The following is a 19,145-nucleotide window of genomic DNA, read 5'->3' on the forward strand; positions in this document are numbered from 1 at the left end:
TAATGGATGGTTAAGAGGCTGCCAAGGGTACCCTTGCACGGGGTGGATGAAAGTTCAATACTATTTTGGTTTTATGTGTCTAAGTTCTAGGCTATATAGCTTAAATGTAATTTGTTTGACAAATGCATTGGAGTGATACTGGAGTACAAAACTATACTGCGCATTAAAAGAGGCACTGCCAAACCCTTCATCAAATTTTTGGTAGAAGATTAAACTTCAGCCATTATCTTAGTTTTCTGAATATTTGCTTGGAACTTCTACGGGCATTGTCAGCCATGTGACTTTTTGTGGGCTCTAGCAGGGAGTGGGCCCAAGAACTGAACTTAATACAAGCTTTTTTTCCTCGGATAATTGTTACTAGAAACTAGGATACTGCTGTATTGCATAGCTGTTATCCCACTGTAGATTTGTGAAGGTTTGTTGACAGGATCCAGAAAGTTCATCAGGTTTCTTAAAAGCAGACTGTTAGCTTAATTATCAGGTAACATTTGTGTAATTTATTGAAATTGCCTTTTTATACTAGGGTAATTTCCGATATCCTTCTTTTTGTCCTCACAACAACCATGTGAGGTAGGTTAGACTGTCGGATAGTGAGTTGCCCAGGGCCTTTCAATAAACTTCATGGTTGAACAAAACTTTGAACCTGACTCCCTCCATCACGAAGCTTTATATGCACTCAGTACATTTGTATAATTTAGTTTTGCTCCAAAGGAAACTGCAAAGTAAACTTGACTCCAAAGATTGCACTGGACAAATGAAAAATAATTTCTCTGTTCTCTCCTCCAAAAAAAACCCCAATTATGGAGAGTCCTCTGATAATCTGAAGCCGGTCTGGGGGTATTGGAGAGAGAGAGAGAGAGAGAGAGAGAAACAATTCTCCCAGTTATTTTTATTTTATATTTATATTTATATTTATACCCCGCCCTCCCCAGCCAAGACCAGGCTCAGGGTGGCTAACAACCAATAATAAAAAACAAGTTGATTAAAATACAATTTAAAAAACAAGATTAAAATACAATACAGTTAGTAGAATAGTCTTCACACACAGTGGAATTTTTGGTTCCAAAGGCTGTGGAAATCATACTTTTAATTTACAACAACTCTCTGCTTATTGGTAAGCGTCTATTTCAGTATGCCCCAAAGATTTTTATTTATTTAATATTTATTTCTATACCGCTTTATATTTTTAATAAAAATCTCAAAGCAGTTTCAGCATATTAAATCAATAAAACAATAGCTGGGCTATTCCTCCCGCCTCCTCCTCTTCAAACTAAAGGTTTTTTTTTAAAAAAAGAAACTAAAGATATAGTAATTGAGAAATAACAGATTTTGTTAAAAAATAACAAATTATTCTTAGATCTACATGGCATCCAGAAGCAGAAAAAACTCCTGTCAGGCAAAGATTTCAGTTTGAATCCGCGGTTTTTAAATGGCCTTAATTTAATTGTCCTGTGTCTCACCAACAGAAAACCCCACTTTTTTCTTTTCTGCACAGTGATTTGCCTCAAGAAAGAAAGAATTTTAGCAGATATATCACATGCATCTTCTTTGGGATGTCTAAAGATTAGCTATGTTTGTAAAGATTGAAGTTGGAGAAATACAATAATGGTCATTGCAGCAACAAAACCTACCTAGAAGATTCATAACTTAGAACCATTGCCTAGGAAATGGGAATGGGATCACGTTTCTCTCTATTCTGTCCCTTCCCTTTTGTACTGACATTTCCCTGTCTTCTCCTAACCTGGTTTGGAATTAAGTGCGCCGATGCACCATAACTGAAAGTTGTCTAAATACAGTGTAGAAATAAAATAAAACATGTGATCATGTAAATGTGTAGTGAACAATTTGGGTGAATTTGTATGTGTAGGGGTACATGATCTTTCAGCCAGGTACCAGATCCCTATGCTACGGTACATTATTAAATGCACACTGATCAAAAGATTTGTAAATACAGGAAATTTGACAAAATGGTGACAAAATGTTATCTTACTTAGTTTTAACAAAAATATTTAATTACCAGGAAAATATTTAATTTAACGCTGTTGCACTTGTGCCCTGCTGGCAGGCTTCCCATAGACATTTGTTTTAACATGTTTTTAATCCTGTATTTTTAAATTGCTATAACTCACCATGGGACCTCATGGTGAAGGGCAGGTAAGTGACTGAATAGAAAATAATAATTTGTTTGGTCATTGTGGGAACAGGATTCTGAACTAGATGGGCCTTTGGCCTGAACTCCTTGGGTTCTTACTTAATTACTGCTTTTTAGCCATATTATTTTTTCTTGTTGTGTAATAGGGCTTTAGGCATTTCTTCAGTATATAAACTTTCTGGTACATGGGCAGACTTAACAGAGCTTTTCTTTCAGTCCATTGTTGGGGGTTATGTTAGCATTTAAAATTTTAAGTGTGAGACATTCGCAGGGATTGTTTTTGCATCAAATAGCACAATGTGAGTGTTGCTGGAAGCATAACAAAACTTTATGGACTGGGAATTACTATAGGAAATGCATATCTTGATTATGTTTTTGTAACTAAATGTTTAAATCTTAAATGCTCTGTTATAGGGATTGCTTTACAGTATCGCCAGAATATTGTAAATGCCAGCTCCATATGGCTTACAAATAACAGATGGCACTGCGGCTTATATAAAACATACGAAATTCTAATTATTATTTTCTTTTCTTCCATTATCACTTTCCATAGACGTATAGAAGACTTAGTAATAGTTGTGTTTGTGTTGCTGAATAAAGCCTAAGGTTTATGGTCTGGTCCTTCAACTGCAAGTAAAAAAGCTGCTTGTAAACTTTATTTTTCTTTATCCGGGCCTCAATGCTGTACTTGCTATTTTAGCACTAGCCTCCCCTCTTACTGGGCCAAAAGACTAGCAACAACCACATCAGTTTCCTCCAAATTTTAAGTAAAATTTGCACCCTGTAATGTTGACCAAAACACATGCATTAATGAAGAGTTTATCTATGCAGATGAAGCTCCCACCTGTAAGGAATGGGTGCTCTTATGTTGGATTGCGCCATGTTATTGGATCTTGTTCATTTCAGTGGACTGAACCTATTATTTATTTACTTTTAAGATTTCTTACCTGCTGCTCACCACAAGGTCCCAGGGCGTATAAAAACATAAAGACCATTCTACTTATGTATGCTGTGTCTTGCCTTCAGGATATGTTCCTTATCTTTATCCATGGGCGTAGCCAGGATTTTTGTTGGTCGGGGGGGGGGGGGAGAACTTTTGTTTGAGGGGGGCAGAACTGACGTGATTGGCCAGTTAGTTAAGTATGTCTATTGTTTCACTTGATCTAGGGGGGACGGCTGCCCTCCCTGCTCCCCTTGGCTATGCCCAAGTAGTTGTTTTGTCTGCCAGAGTTCATATACATACTATTAAATGTGTTAGCATGCGCTTTAGGACTCCCCCCCCCCCGCAGTTATTATATCCAGAGTTATAAGCTTATTCTTGTCTTAAGAATGTAGACATAAATGTCCCTAAGAGATACCACCGAGAAATCTTTCCTTAAGTCACTTTGGCTCCGGGATCCAGAAGCACCTACAGCCTTTTAAACTTAATTACAAGGGTGGTTTGGCCCTATAAAGATAATTATCCCTATCTTCTCTAAGTCACAAGGCCTGCTAACAATTGCATTCGGCCTCAGTGGGTTGGCCTGTGTCCATTTCTCAACCATTGTATGTTAGATGTTACATCTTTGTGTGTGCTTTGTGTTAGGCATACATATGATTTCACAAGCATATTAATTTTCCTCTTTTAGGTATTTGCAGGATATTGATTATCGTAGTGGTACAGTGTCATAAAATATTTCAGCTGCAGTATAGTAAATGCCAATTAAAGATTTTATCATACTTATCTTGGCATATATGTTTCAAATCATTCAAACAGACCTCCTAAAAACTGGACACCACTAATTTGTCTAACTTTACAATTTATCACAGCTACCTTTAAATTATGAAGGCATTTAGCAGTGGTTGGTCCTGTAGACTTGTTTGACATGCATAAACGAACACTGATTAGGGTGTTTCATTCCGCTATAGAATGGTTATGCTCTATGTTCTAAGTTGACAGTATCTGAGCCCTATTTTAGCCCTGAGTCATAGGAGTCTCTTAGGGAACTTGACAGCATACTAGCACCATTGCAAGCTAAACTTCATGTCGCTGATCCTCATTAAGAAAATCCGTTGTCCCATTAGTCCAAGGACTTCTGCTTGCACAATGGGACTTCCTCTCAACCTGTTCTGGGCTTTTCCCCAGCCCTCCAGATCAGGGGACATGTGGGAAGAGGACAGAGAAGTCATCCCATTCTTCAGGCAGAAGTCCTTGCACGAATAAGACTACTTTGTTGAATGCAACCCAAGAGTTGATTGGTGTTGGTCACAATCTGAAGACTGCTCAGCCTGCCCATGTTTTGTTGATCCCATTCCCACAGTTATTGGAATTTTGCAGTGTAGATACATTTATTTAAGGCTACTCAAACACAAAGGTTCAGTATGAACTTGTGGCACAGATTTCCCCATCCTCTCCATATCCTGTCACTTAGTGTTCCTTAGCTAAAATACCATGCTCAGTGTTTACAAATTATAAAACCATGGTTTAAATGTATATGGTTCTTTTTCAGTACCCACTCGCTGGAATATTTTATGGATTGTAGCCTTCTGAAGGTATACTAAACAGATCCTCTTTCCAGGCAGGGAGATACTTAACTCCTCAGGTTTTGCAAGATACTATAGTTTTAAATCAGAGTGTAAAGCACTATTATGGTTACATACAGTGTTAAGTCAGTTGGTTTTAACGTGGTCATTACCACTGCCAAGTGCAAATGCTTCCATTGTAGAGAGACAAAGTGGGTAACAGCATGTTGTTAACACTGTGTAAAATGCTAGCATAATCCCAGCCATTGTTGGCAGTTTCGTTGATCTGTCAGATGGAGCAGAACCCACACACCCCTTTCATTTCTTTTGCTCCCCTAGAGCTTTAGTCTCAGAAGCCCTGGCAGTAATAAAGTGCATTATTTCTGTCCATTGCATGGGGCAGATAGTAGAAACCTGTTACTTTTAGACAGCTGCCTTTTGACAAAAGCACAAACACTTTTTTGCATGCTGTCTTCATCTGTTATCTCCATATGATCTTTCTCCCTGTATAGGATGTTAGCTTTACATAATCTGTATAGTAAATGACAACATGCCCACAACTACATACACACATTTTGTTCAGGCTGCACTGGTTACTATGTTGCTTTTGCCCTGGGACAGGCCTGCCAGGCAGACTCCTATGGGCAAAGAATCTGTTATAATATTCTTTAATATGTTAGCTGTCTGACCTAAACTGACACAAGTCAGGAAATTCCAGCCAAGAAATGGGAGCCTGCTTCAACATGGAATTTCCTGGTTTCCGTCAAAATAAGTCTCTCTGTTGTTGTTGTGTTAATTTCTTTTAAAAACCACATTTAATAGCCTTATAAAAATATGCACTTTCCAGGGAACTTGTAATGTGTCTCCATTTGGAAAATTATTAAGAACTTCCATTTATAAGCCCTCTTACTGTGTTTTGTTCAAGACTGCAACACCTAATTTCATGTCTGCATATGGAATGTGCAATTAATTGTGATGGGGTGCGCATGTTTCACAATGGCAAATATTTGCACTAGGGGTAGAGCTGTGAGGGCAACCCGTAAGTGAAAGTTAAATAAAATTTCTGCTAAGCACAGCTGGACCACACAGTGTTTATGAACTAATCATCTGCTAAATTCAGACTTGTTAAAATTGGAAGCTGTGTAATTTATAAGAGCACAAAGCAACTGTAACTACTTTTTTTTCAGTCTTGTAACTCAAATGGTGTAATTGATTTCTCTTCCACAGACACATACCTTTTTTGGGTGGTATTAAACTTCACTCAGGGTCTGAGACCTCATAAGCCCATATTTCAAGCTGCAGTGAATTTTTATAGCCAAGTTATAAATCCCTGGAAAAATATGCCTTTTTATAACTAGCTGTGACAGAACTTTAACTACTGATCCATGAATACCAGCATGACCACAGTCCAGTTTATTGTAGCCGTAGCAGTGAGGCACTAGTCTGTTGAAAGAATCAATCCATTTCAGTTTTTCGTCATTTCAACTCTGCTTTTGAGAAGAGTTTCTCTTGTTAATGTGAGGTTTCTAAGTAATTTTATTGGCGCGTTACTTGCATCACACACTCACCAGTTAAAGACTGCATACTCAGAAACGTGTCTGCAACTTTTATTCTGTGGGTATAAATATCTTGATTTTTACAGTGGCAATATCCAAATTTCAGATAATGTCATCGGCTTTTAATATTTCAGAAGTGGGGCTACATTTGAATGTTAAGTGGGGCTACAAGTAATGTTAAATGGGGCAGGAAAAATTAAAAATCCATCCTTTTGTTCCACAAGAGTATTTCTCAGTTGTTACCCCCACCCCACCCCCAGCACAGAGGTGGCTTACATGTGGCTCTCCACATGTTGGACTCACATCTTCCATCTGCTGCAGCCAGCATGGCCAGTGTTCAGAAATAGGGGCAGTTGTAGTCCAAAAACGTCTGGAGGACCACAGGTTAGTCATCACTCGAATATATTTTCCTGTTCATTTTTTTTAAATGTACATTTACATTATTTTAATTTGTCATTGAACCAAAATAAAGTGCCGGGCCAACTATCTTACCTTTCTTTTCAAAGTTATTTTTAATGTTAAAAAAAAGTGTGTGTGACAAGAAGTTGCAGCAGAACAAAATTGAGTTTCATTCTTTTCCGTTTTCCTTTTAAAAAAAAATTCTGGATCTTTCCTCTTTGAAGTACCTGCTTTCCCTCCCCTCATATTCCTGAAATCCACAGCTGATAGGCACCAATGCCCCTACCATAAGTTATTGTTGCACAAAGTGATAGATCTAATCTTCTCTTTGGAAATAGCATGCAAAATAGGGGAAATCTAGGGATGCAAACCAATTTTTCTCTACATTCATGCAACTGGTGTAAGTTACAAAACATTTCCTAGATCGCAGCTTCCAGTTCTTCAGTAACAAGGCTTGTGCATGGCTTATTTTATGGTCCGTCCCTCCTCACATTTTGCCCTAGAGAAACATAGTAGCTGGAAGTGTCCATACCATGGGTAGGCAACCTAAGGCCCGGGGGCCGGATCCGGCCCAATCACATTCTAAATCCGGCCCGCAGACGGTCTGGGAATCAGCATGTTTTTACATGAGTAGAATGTGTCCTTTTATTTAAAATGCATCTCTGGGTTATTTGTGGGGCCTGCCTGGTGTTTTTACATGAGTAGAATGTGTGCTTTTATTTAAAATGCATCTCTGGGTTATTTGTGGGGCATAGGAATTCGTTCATTCCCCCCCCTTCAAAATATAGTCCGGCCCCCACAAGGTCTGAGGGACAGTGGACTGGCCCCCTGCTGAAAAAGTTTGCTGACCCCTGTACACTGTGCATATTTACACCCACTTAATCAGGAGTTATGCTATTTCTGTTCAGTATGAACCCAGCAGCATGATCCTAACCCTGTTTTCTCTGAGCTTCTGCCCTCCTAAATAATGTTTTAAGCCTATTGTGCCTTCCTGGTGTGAGCCAAGGTGCTTTTAGCCTTGCTGAAACAGGTATCTGCTCACTTTTACAGTATCCTACATTTGTAGTGTACATCTGTTTTGTCATTTTTAGGGTTCACTTCACAGTGGGTCCAGGGCTGAATCTGGGTTCCAGGCTGGGCTCTGTCATTGCATGCACTTGCTGCATAGCCTAGTTCTAGTTTTAGCCTTGCATCCCAGTCTGCAAAAAATGAAACAGTTGAAGGACTGCTGTAAAGTCCAAACAAGAAGAAGAAGGTGGTAAATCATTTTCCTTGCTAAAAGCTGTAAATATGTGATAAAAATTAAAACATAGTCGCTCAAATAGAAGCTCTGCTCCTTTTTAGAAGTGATTGGCTACTGCAGGAAGAGAGAATAAATTACTATATGCTGTTGAGGGGAATTCTCTTTTGAAGCATACAGCTTACCAGGAGTTTCATATTCATAATGAGCACCCACGCAATTCTTTCACTCTCTCTTTTTTTAATAAATAATGTTTATTAAAGATTTTCTTGAATTAGCTCCAGTTTGACCTGCTACGCTAAGAGCTGGTATTTAACACCCTGTGAAACAATCTCATGCCATGCCTGTTTATTTATCTTGAGATAAATGCAGCCTCCTTTCTTGCTACTGAGCATCGCAATTTGTTCAATTGGGACAATGCTTAATGACTAGTATCAGCATGGTTGATATTTCGGGTGAGTGCGGGTAGGTTTGGCATATAATGTGGCTCTGTGGAATTGTTACATTTGTATCATGCACCTTAAAAATGGCCTGGAAGAAAAGACCTAATGCTTCATTTGTTTATTCCCTTCTTCCTTTAAAATTAGCTTATTTTTATATACTAATTGTTAGCCTCCTCTGCCCTCAGATCCCCCTTGCAGCCCCGACTGTTAGCCAGCAGACAGTGAAACATTTGAGAGATGTGCCGTTACAGAGTGGGTGATGCACTGTGAGATTTCTGGAAACAGAAGCCCGTTTTCAGTTATCGCCAATTAACGTTTCCCTTCCGATTTGCAGGAATTGGGTAGCCTTTGTGCATTAGGTGCAACTTCTGCGCTATGGGAAAGAGAAACAGGAGGACAGCAGATAGTTCGTCCTCTGAAGAGGAGGAGGAATATGTTGTGGAGAAGGTTCTAGACAGGCGTGTTGTGAAGGGTCAAGTGGAGTATCTTCTCAAGTGGAAAGGATTCTCTGAGTAAGTCCAACTTTCCTTCTGACGTGGGCTTTGAGCTTTCTTGTTAGCAGAGCTCCAGGCAGTGCTTCAAATTTAACTTCCGTTGCCCTCATTCAAGCTTTCCTTAAAAACAAAAAAACCTTCATGGGTGGGAGCTTGCTTTCCTCACTCCAGACAAGAGTGGCGTGCATCCATTTAAATGAGTGGGTCACGAGGCGAGGGCCTGGGACCTTAAAGCGTGTTTTGGAAATCCTGGCATCTGCGTTCCCTCTCTCACTTCACAGAGTTGGTAGTTCCACTTGAGTTATTCACCAGCACTATTGTCTAAATAGTTTTCCTCCTCATTTGAGGTTTCTGATTTGGGAGGGCATTTTGATCAAATACTCTTGTGGATTGCTTTAAACAGCTGCTTTGGAAAAGGAACGTTAATCCTCTTCCCCTCCCTTCAAGGCTGTGTTGTCCAAGCACAGAATTTGGTCCTGGGTGTGAAATTTGAGTATCCCAAATATCTCTGCTATGATTTTTGATTTTGATTTTTCAAAAATACAACTTTCTAGCTGTTAAGGATATTAAGATAAGCTTGAAAGTTGTCAGCAAAGGTTGTTGAATCTCAGACACCGAGATGAGCTGAGAAGAATTTCCAGGAACCAAATCAGTAGCTTCAGCATACTTTGGCCCTCTCCACAATTACCAGAATTGAAATAGATTTATGCAAAGCAAATATATGCAAAATGCATAATTTGCACAGGGTGCAGAGCTTAAGTTAACTTAGTATGTCATTTTGATTGATTTCATGATTTTTTAAAGCACAGCCCTTCTCATTAGTCCCAGTACAAAAGAACTGCTCTAAAAAGGATTTTTGTCGATGTATGTGTTTGTATGTATATGTACCCTGGGTATTTGTCCTGGGTTCTGGCAGCCGGTTTTACGGTTCCATGAAGGACAGCCGTGATTCATTATGTAAGAGTCCAGATTTGAGGCCACGGTGTTTAAATGGATGCACACCACCTGATTCTGGGAAGGCAAGTTATCAAGCAGACACTGACACATTGCCCTGCTGTGCAGCATTTGAGAGGGTATTTCTTCATCAGCACCACATCAAAAAAGAGCACTTTGCGCTTGCAGTGATTCAGTTGTTCAAAATGATTCTGTGTCCCTTAGACCATGCTCAGTATGAAAATAGTAAATAATCTCCAAGGAAAATAGCCTTAGATCCAGCTCACACGTAATGCTAAACTGTTATTTAGTGCTATGTGGATGAGCCTCTCTGAACCTGAGCAAAGTGTTCTGCTTGTGTGCTTTTTCCTTCTTTTTCCTTATGTGGAGCTGGGAGGAGGACTTCTGTTTAGTTTAGCTTCACTGTCAAAGAACCTTGACTTAGCATTATGTATGAACCAGGAATCCTGGCTTGCAGCTCACAGTGGTTCGTTGCTAAACAAAGCCAGCCTCAAAGTATGGGCTTGTTTAACTAAGAATTGCTTTAAACTGGGATCCCTGGTTTGTATGCAACACTAAACTGAGATCCTTTGAAAGCAAAACTAAACTTGCCAAAGGTCTTCCTTCTGGCTGAAGAAGAGGTGGGGACTTGAGAGGCTAACACTTTGTTTGGGCTTGTGGAGAGTCAGCCACATAGCAGTAAACTGTGGTTGAGCATTGTGTGGAATTGTAACCATTGCTTCAGTGTTTCAATATGCTTTTGCTGCAACCTGTAATCTCATATACTGGACACAAACTAACCCAGTTAGTCTAAAGTGACCTTTTCCTCTATTACCACCCAACTTTTTCCTTTTTGTTTTGTTTAAACATCAAGCCTGAAAAAGGGCTCTTTGAAATATGAATGTTTGCTTATTTAGTTGAACCTAATAATGATATGATTACTGTAAACTGTTCCTATTTAATCTGTGTTCAGTTAGTATCTCTGGTACTGTTCTTAGAACAGCTTGTATCTAAGACAAGGCTATATTCTCAGAAATAAATCCCTTGCATTGTAGGCATTCTTGCAGCTATGGTATATAGGAAGCCTCCCTGTACGTAAGTGACGGTGTGATTAATTCCTTTATTAAAAATATCTCTAAATGCTGCTAATGTTGTTCCCAATGTAAATTTGGGGAAATCTCTCAAAGGGTATGTAACCCTTTAAACAAAAATACCTCCTAGAACCAGGGCTGGTAAGATGTTTCAAATGCAAGTGTTAGAAACCAATTTTTTTAGGAAACAGTCCTGTGCAAGGGTCAAGGTGGCCGGGAAGAATGACAATTTCTTAAGCAGCTGCATTGGATTTTAAGAAATCAGGGCAATGTTGTGCTTAGAATTCTTCCCACTGCAGCTGAAACCAATCCCAAATTGCCACAGAATTCTGTTTAAGCCCTCAGAGATTCAAACAACTCTTACTCTGAGCAATCCATCGTGAGCATCAGGTCTTCTGAATTGGTTTTCTAAGTTTCCAGTCTTCCCTAAAAACCTGGAACAGCTTTTTCTCCATACACAGATTTTCTTGTGCAGGGTAATTCTTCACTCAGTTCTTAATTGATGTCTGTGATCACTAAATGGGAACTTTTTCAACTTTTTTCTGTTTGTTATTTTGTCCCCCACTGTTGTCCTTCTTTTACTATATCAGGGAGCATAATACTTGGGAACCTGAGAAGAACCTTGACTGCCCTGAACTGATTTCTGAGTTTATGAAAAAATACAAAAAAATGAAGGAAGGTGAGAACAAGCCTCGGGAGAAATCAGAGAGTGCCAAGCGGAAGTCAAGCCTTGCCAACAATACTGAGGACATCAAAGCCAAAAAGAAGAGAGAGGTGAGCTTTTTGCCTTGGCATTTTTCACTTCCAGAGGTTTGCCCCATCTCAGTGATTCCAGCACTGGATGTATGTGTGTATGCCGGTGGCACTCAGTAGTTTAAAACTGCATCCTAAGAAACCTTAGGATTTTAAGTTTAAAAATCAAGGACTTGAGATGTTGTGTCCCCAGAGCAAAGCTTCAGGTTGGCTGTGCTTCATTGTGCCAATTTTCATACCCCTCTCAGGGAAAACTACCCTGTAAAACAGGATGAGCTAATTGCCACCACTCATTGTAAAGAAAAGAATCGCTAAAATAATTATGGCCTTTAAAATATAATAAAGATTAACAATCAAGCAGGGAGCCTCACAGTACTATCTAGAGCAGATTAAGATCGGAAGAAATGCAATTTACTGTTTGAACGCCTGGCTAAAGCAAAATCCTTTTTAATGCACTCTTCTAACTGTGACAGTAAACAAGCTCACAAATCAACGTAGAGAGTTGTGTGTGTGTGTGTGGGAACAGCTTATTTTTTTGTGATTGTGTTCTGCTGAATTTTCTGTCACTTTTCTTTGGAAGGAGTAGCCTTAACATAAAAGAATCGGGGGGGGGGAGCAATTTCAAGACCCATGGTTCAGGAATCACCTGCTAAGAATGTACTGCCCAAATGGCTAACCTCTGCTGCTGTAACAGCAGGGTGCTCAGAGCAGATGTGCCACAGCAGGTAAGGAAGGGAAAGCTTGTTCTGAAGTTAGCCTCATACGAGTTCTGAAGCCAGACCCTGCACTGAGTGAGGTAGAATGGGTCTTTCACAACTCCTGTGTCCTTACAGTCAAAGGTCCTCCTTACCTTTGAGAGGGTCACAGAAGAATAATAAGATTACTCGGTGTTATGCTGATATTTTGTTAGGTAGTTAGTTACTGAAATATTATCATGTATTTAACTTGTGATGAATTAATAGAATCTTAATAGTTTTATGGAATTGTTTTGATCTTTTTGCTATTACTGCTTTTAATTTTGTGTTAGCTGCATTAGGCTTTCTACAAAAATATTAGATATTTCAATTACAGTTATGGAGGGGAGGACATAATACACCTCTTTAAACAACTGAGAGTTCTTTCCCAATACATATGCAACAAGTAGATTGGGTCACAGTTTTACAACTGGAAGTTGAAATTCTGAGTTCTGCAGTATATGTGTCTGGAAAATCTTGGCAAAGAAAGAGAGTAAATGCTGTGGATATAAGGGCAGGCCAGGTGGTGGCTTTGAATGGTCACAGATGTGCTTTCTGGTCACATTCATCACTCCATACATGTTGGTCCTTCTAGTTTGTGCTGGTCATTTGCTGCAGTTTGTAGTGCAGGCTGTAATGAATACAAATCTAATGTGGACCAGACAATCTATTGATACTCTAATAGAGAGAGAAAAGGCTACGTTTTCTTTCTCCTACTTCCATAATTCTAGCTTAGTGTACAGAGAGTGTGGGTAGCTATGATCTGGATGAAACTTTAGGTGAATGTTGCAAAGTTATGTTCAGAGAAAAGCCTCTTTTGAGATAGGCAAGATAAAGCCTGTTGTATCTTTACTAGGAGTCATTACTCCATATTTCAAACCCTTATATGATTTTCACGAGGCATGCAAGCCAAAAAGAATTTGAAGGATAAATTCTTACAATTCACTTAGAAAATGCAAGCTGCCTCAGTGTGATCAGGCCTGTGTATACTCTGCTGAGAGGAATCAAAATTCTATGGGCTGCATCCAAAGCTCTGCTTCTGCAACTGGTCTTTCCCTTCTTCCTCTGGGCAGCCATCTGTACAATGTGAAAAGCTTCTCCAAAATGTCAGAGGGGCGTATCAAATGTTTTGGGCTGAGTCTTATGGAGCTGTAGTGGGAAGGGGCAATTGCAGTTCATCCCTCCTACTGCATAAAACACAGCTCACAATATTTGATAGATTCCCCTGGCTCTCTAGAAATGCAGGAGGGCAGGGAAAGACTGGCAGTGTGAGCTGCTTTCCACTCCTGTAGCTCAGGGTACAACCTATGTCCTGTGTACACAATACCAATATATTTTCCACATAATTAATTCTGCAAATGACCCAATGTGAGGCCCTGAAATTCTGCTCCCTCAGTTCTTCCCACTTCTGAGATTTCATGAGGAATTGTCCACACACTTTACTTTCTGGCTTATCTTTGCATTCTTACATTAATCTGAGGTTCTAAGGATGATGGTTTCTGTGCCCTGCTCCATGCTTGCACACTGGGGCCTTCAAATGACAGAGCACACACCGCTCTATATATGATGTTGTAAAGACAGTGCTCTTGCTGACTTAAGTTACAGGTTTTGGAAATACTGTGAAGGTCAAATGTATCACCTTGATTGGTTAAAGCTTAATGGCATTTCTCCCCTTCATTTTAAAATTTGCCGAATTCACTAGCCAATGCATGAGGAGACATGAGAACATGGGTTATTAAAACATCTTTATAGGGGAATGTGAACATATGAAATTTGGTATAAATGAGGATCTGTTGAGTGGCATTTTATGTCTTGTCTTTCCTTTCCTGGAGGAGAAAAATCTTCTGCAGTTCTGTGTGTTCGTTATTTTTTTATAACCTTATTTGAAGAAATGCCCTGCCCTTTACAGCTGTGTCTGTACAAAATTATGGCTAAGTCACTAGAGATTCAAACCTGCACTGCTACTGTCGGTCCTTAATGAAATCATAAGGGGTAATAAGGTCGTATATTTCATATCCAGCAGGTTATCCTTAGTGCGTTTGGATTACAGTTTTATAACCCATTATGTATTCTCCTTAAAGTTTGAGAAGTAAAACTGTCCACTGTGAAAATGAGTGGTTTGGTTCCTGCCGAAACATCCTGTCTCCTCCAGCATTTTAACATGCCACGATTCCCCTTGGACTTAGTGCCTCAGGTTTTTAGGACTTGTCCATTAGGGCCAGTTGCAGACATAACACTTAACCGTAGCTAGTGGTAACCACAGTTTAGAATCCTATCAGCAGTTAAGATTTAAAGCATACAGTCAAGCGACAGTCTAGGTTCTGCCTCAGCAGTCAAAATGCTCAGGTGCTGGGACCTATGAACCAACAAAGTGTCCACCACTGATCAGACCACCATCTTTGTAGACCTCATGTTAATGGACAGTGAGTGACATTTTGGTAGCCAATGTGGGGATTATGAGGTTCTGTTGCTCTGGTAACATTTATCAAAGACAATAGCAAGTGGGGGTGCATCACAATGGTGGTATCTTTGTTAAATGTACAAGCCAACTGCAGCTATTCTTACCACTGCCAAGAGAGGGGAACAGTGATGATGATTTCCTTGGCATTTTCTTCCCCAAAGGGGGGGAAATGTGGGACATGTTCAAAGGAGGCTGGCTAGTGTGGATTGGATACTGGTAGAAGGAGGCTGTGCTTCATCTTTACATATCACCTCTACTCAAGTGAGGCCTGGCTTGGGCAGATTTCTGCTGGCACTTCAATGCATTGGGACTGAATGTGTGGTGATGAGTTAAAGGACAGTGATTGCCTGTCGCGCTCTCTTGCAGTATTGCTTCCTGTCCACCTTCCTTGGGCAACCCTATTCAGAACAGAGGACAGACTACATTCCAAGGTACAAACCAGACTTGTGCTGCCCTCCTGACAGAGGCAATTGGCCTGGCAGTACCAACTTCAGCAACAATGCCATCCAGGATGTGGGAGAATGGTGGCAGGCAGGTAGAGGGTGTGTGTGAGTGTGTGTGTGAGTGAGTGAGTGAGTGACCGACCCATGGATTCACCGTCCGAGGTTTCACTTTCCCACTTGCCCACACTGCTCAAGTTTTCTCCAGTGTACCTGGCCTGGACTCAGTCAGCAGTTAGCTGTGCTGAGCCGCCCTGACTGTGTGCATAGGAGGAAAGAGGGACTGTTCCTCCGCAGCTTTCAATGGTGTCCTTTGTCTCACCTGCCTTCTTCAGGAGCCCCAGATGCTCTTTGACCCTGCTCTGTTTTGCCTAACTGAGGGCAGAGCAACATCATACAAGTTAGCATTGTACCATTGGCAGGCAGATAAGCCAAGGGCATTCCTCCTTGACAACTTCTGGGCAATTCTCAGCTTTTCACCTCCTGTTCAGGTGTTTCACTTCCAATTCCTAGTACTACCCACCCAAGTACCCTTCCCCAAGTTTGTAGACCAACGTACCCTAAACAGTGGCATCTAGTATTCCCTGTAATTCAGGCCTCTCCTTCACATCCCTGTTTTTTCCTCCCAGGCATGCTTTCTTTAGAAATGTTAAGGGGTTATTTCTGCTACTCTTCTTCCTGTGGCTGTAGCAGATTATCGGCTTCCTCCACCCATAACCATAGAGGTGCTAAGACCCATAAACTGAATCAATGCTCGTGTGCCATCTAGGGACACACATGGCTGCTCTTTCCCTGTTTGCTGAGAGAGACAGGAATGGGGAAATGTTAATTGTGCAAAAAATTAGCAAGAGACATAGGAATTTAAAGGGAAGTGGGTTATCTTGAAATGCTACAGGCACCTCTCATTTAAGTACCTGCTAAATGAGGTGCAGGGGAAATTCCAAATACACTTATGGAATGTTTAGTTGGGAGTTGCAAGCAAACAGGAAATTAGTAGAGGATGTCAGGTGCCTACCACTGAGCACCTTCCAGCTGCTGCCTTCCCTGAGTTTGTGATGGCTTTGATAAACTCCATTCTAGGAGCAGGGTGAAGTTTCATCAAGGATCTGTGGCTCCAGGCCTCTTAGCCACCTTGGCAATACCTCAAGTGACACTGATTCATTCCCAAGAGTTGAGAATGTTCATTGTCATGTTCAAAGTCTACTAGCAACACCCCCCATGCTGTTCTTTCCCATCCCCAACAAAACACAGGATTTGTTTCGGAAGGTGTGGAACGAGTCAGAGAAATGTTGGAACCCACAGCAGTACTATTCCTTTGTCTGCAATCCTGTGGCTTCTCTTGAAGCAGGCACTAAATGGTAACTTCTTTAATTTCCTTTTCCCCATCCTGTTGGACACTTCAGATGGCTTCTGCTCCAGAATGGAGATTGTGAGCTGCCGCTGCATTTCTCCCTGCACTGGCTAGAGCAGGGATGTGAAGCCTCTGGACCTCCAGATGTTGTTGGACTCCATCAGCCCCTGCCTTCATAGTCAATGATTCAGGGTGATGGGAGTTGTAGTCCAGCAACACCTGGAGGGCCAGAGGTTCCCCACCTGTTAGCATGAGGCTCTGTTGTAGCCTTTCTTTGCTATCTCTTAACAGCTAGATAAAGAGAGCCAGTGTGGTGTAGTGGTTAAGAGTGGTGGTTAATCTGGGGAACCGGGTTTGCTTCCCCGCTCCTCATATGCAGCTGCTGGGTGACCTTGGGCCAGTCACACTTCTCTGAAGTCTCTCAGCCCCACTCACCTCACAGAGTGTTTGTTGTGGGGGAGGAAGGGAAAGGAGAATGTTAGCCACTTTGAGACTTCTTCAGGTAGTGATAAAGCGGGATATCAAATCCAAACTCTTCTTCTAAAGGTAGTCTTTTTTCAGAGCTGGGTTTGCAGACGTTCCTGCATATTCTTGCTCACCTCCATGTCAACAGGCTCCCTGGTCTCCTTGTTTCACTACAGTGATGCTTTTGTACCGTTTAAGAAGGAATAGCTCTGATCTCTCTGTTGATAATCAGCTCTAGCTCATGGGCTGCAGCAGATGTTTTCTGAGGTCTCTGCTGGACTGCTGGGACAGACGTATCAGACAGTCACAAATTGTAGGCACAGGCTGTTGCTGGTTGAGCCCACGGGTGCCAACTTGAATAAATATTGTGGGGGCCTAGGTAAGCCCCACCCTGCATAATTGATCACATGACACAGTGCACACACACCATTTGAATGGGAATGCATATCAACTGGGGGGGATCAGCCCCTCAAATATTTTATTGTGGGAACTGAAGCCCCCATGGACCCTAGGAATTGGCTTCTATGGTTGAGCCAGAGTCCAGGCATGAGGTGTAGATGGAGGCTGAGTCACAGATAGAAAGAGGAAGACTGTAAATATTAGTTTGGAAAAGATCTGCTTTTTGACTTGCAGTATGTCTACTCGGCATTCCCATCTCTCTGGTGTCGTGGCCTGCGCATACAGGGATGAAACCATAGACGCCGTGACTGCGATTAGCAATCTTGCTTTAAGTCATGCTTTCACATTTTAGTTTGCAGCTGATGAGAACCCAGATAGTAAGGCTAAGGCCATTTGTTATGTTTAATCATGGTTAAGCATCATGTCTGCACCAGCCTTGGAAGAGGCTAGAAGCTCAGTTCATAGTGCTCCCTCTTTGGAAGCCAGTATGGTATAGTAGTGGATGAAGCATGGGATTTGGACCACAGGCTCACTAGATGACCTTGAGCAAGTTACTCTGCTTCTCTTAGTCTAACTTACCTCTCAGAATCTGCAGGATATAAATGTGATGAGCAAGCGGGGAGCTGGAAAGGCATTCAAACATCCATCTAGCCCTGTTCCAGAGCTTAGGATAGCTGACAACTAAACATATATATTTAAAATGTTTTAAATAATCAACCACATATAAAACACATATTGTGAAAATCCCATATCTGTCTGACCTAGCCACTGAAACCACATCAAAAGATGTGATTTTCAAGAGAGGAAGTTTGCAGCGGTACAGCATTATTCTTTCTTGGTATATGCTTTGGTTATCAAAGCTCAGTGCACTTATGATTGTCTCTACACTAGAGCCTGTGGTGCTGTTTAAGGGAGAGGAACACAGGGAGGCCTGTGAAAAAGATGGGTCTGTGTCTATGTGTCATATAAGAGATCCTGTATCTCAGATTAAGACACTGTTGTGCGTTCCTGGCTGCTCACAGTTTCAGCAGTGTGCTCAAAGATTAGTTGCGCTATTGGATTATTGTTGTTTTTATATTTGTTGTTAACCTTTTTTTTGTTTTTCTCATTTTCTTGCAAGCCACCCTAGGAGTTCTACTGAAGGGAGGCATAAAAATATTTAAATAAATAAGTGTATGAAACTTTCTGTCGTGAGGGAGATTTGACAGAGGTGGGTTGGTAGTCAGCTAAGTTTTACTTGAAGTACACTCATTGGTATTAGCGAACATGGCTAGGTTAGGTCCATTAATTTCAGTATGTCTTCTCTTGAGTAAAACTTAGATTAAAAAAATAAATAAACAAATCTCCATGTGCAGCTAGGCTGCTTGGTAAGGCAGAGTGAGACAGCACTGGTCTCAGTTCCAGCCCAGACTGCTTTTTAACTTAGTTGGTAATCCAAGGCAAAACTATGTTTAATGGTGGCATGTAACCTGTGTCTCCTCCATGGGTCTCCTCCAGTCATATGTAAGGTGGGTGGGGCATGTGATTTTAAAGCACAAAAGGGGCATGGGGAGAATGCACATGTCCTTTGGATTGAAATCTCTCTCTCTCTCTCTCTCTCTCTCTCTCTCTCTCTCACACACACACACACACACACACACACACAAACACAAACACAAACATTTCCCTCTTTTTAAAGCCATGTGTAGCTTTGGCCCTTATATTGAGCCATCTGCTAGGGTCTTGCTAACAC

General features: G+C 41.0%; 1 protein-coding gene and 1 long non-coding RNA gene across 3 annotated transcripts in view; both read left to right on the forward strand.

Moving 5' to 3' along the window:
• The window catches only part of LOC308471264, a 91,414-nt gene that overhangs the window by 58,614 nt on the left and 13,655 nt on the right, over window positions 1-19,145 (forward strand). The window lies entirely within an intron of this gene.
• Window positions 1-19,145, forward strand: part of CBX5 (chromobox 5) — a 53,378-nt gene that overhangs the window by 20,578 nt on the left and 13,655 nt on the right. Inside the window, exons 2-4 of one of the 2 annotated variants that reach the window (XM_080995100.1) lie at window positions 8,627-8,804; window positions 11,401-11,584; window positions 15,125-15,189. In XM_080995100.1, the coding sequence (XP_080851226.1) occupies window positions 8,668-8,804; window positions 11,401-11,584; window positions 15,125-15,189 (386 nt within the window). In that variant the 5' untranslated portion in view covers window positions 8,627-8,667. The remainder of the gene's footprint in view (window positions 1-8,626; window positions 8,805-11,400; window positions 11,585-15,124; window positions 15,190-19,145) is intronic. The other variant, XM_080995099.1, reaches the window with a different exon arrangement.

The sequence above is a fragment of the Podarcis pityusensis genome (genome assembly GCF_964106645.2).
Source record: "Podarcis pityusensis genome assembly, chromosome: 2".
Classification (NCBI taxonomy): domain Eukaryota; kingdom Metazoa; phylum Chordata; class Lepidosauria; order Squamata; family Lacertidae; genus Podarcis; species Podarcis pityusensis.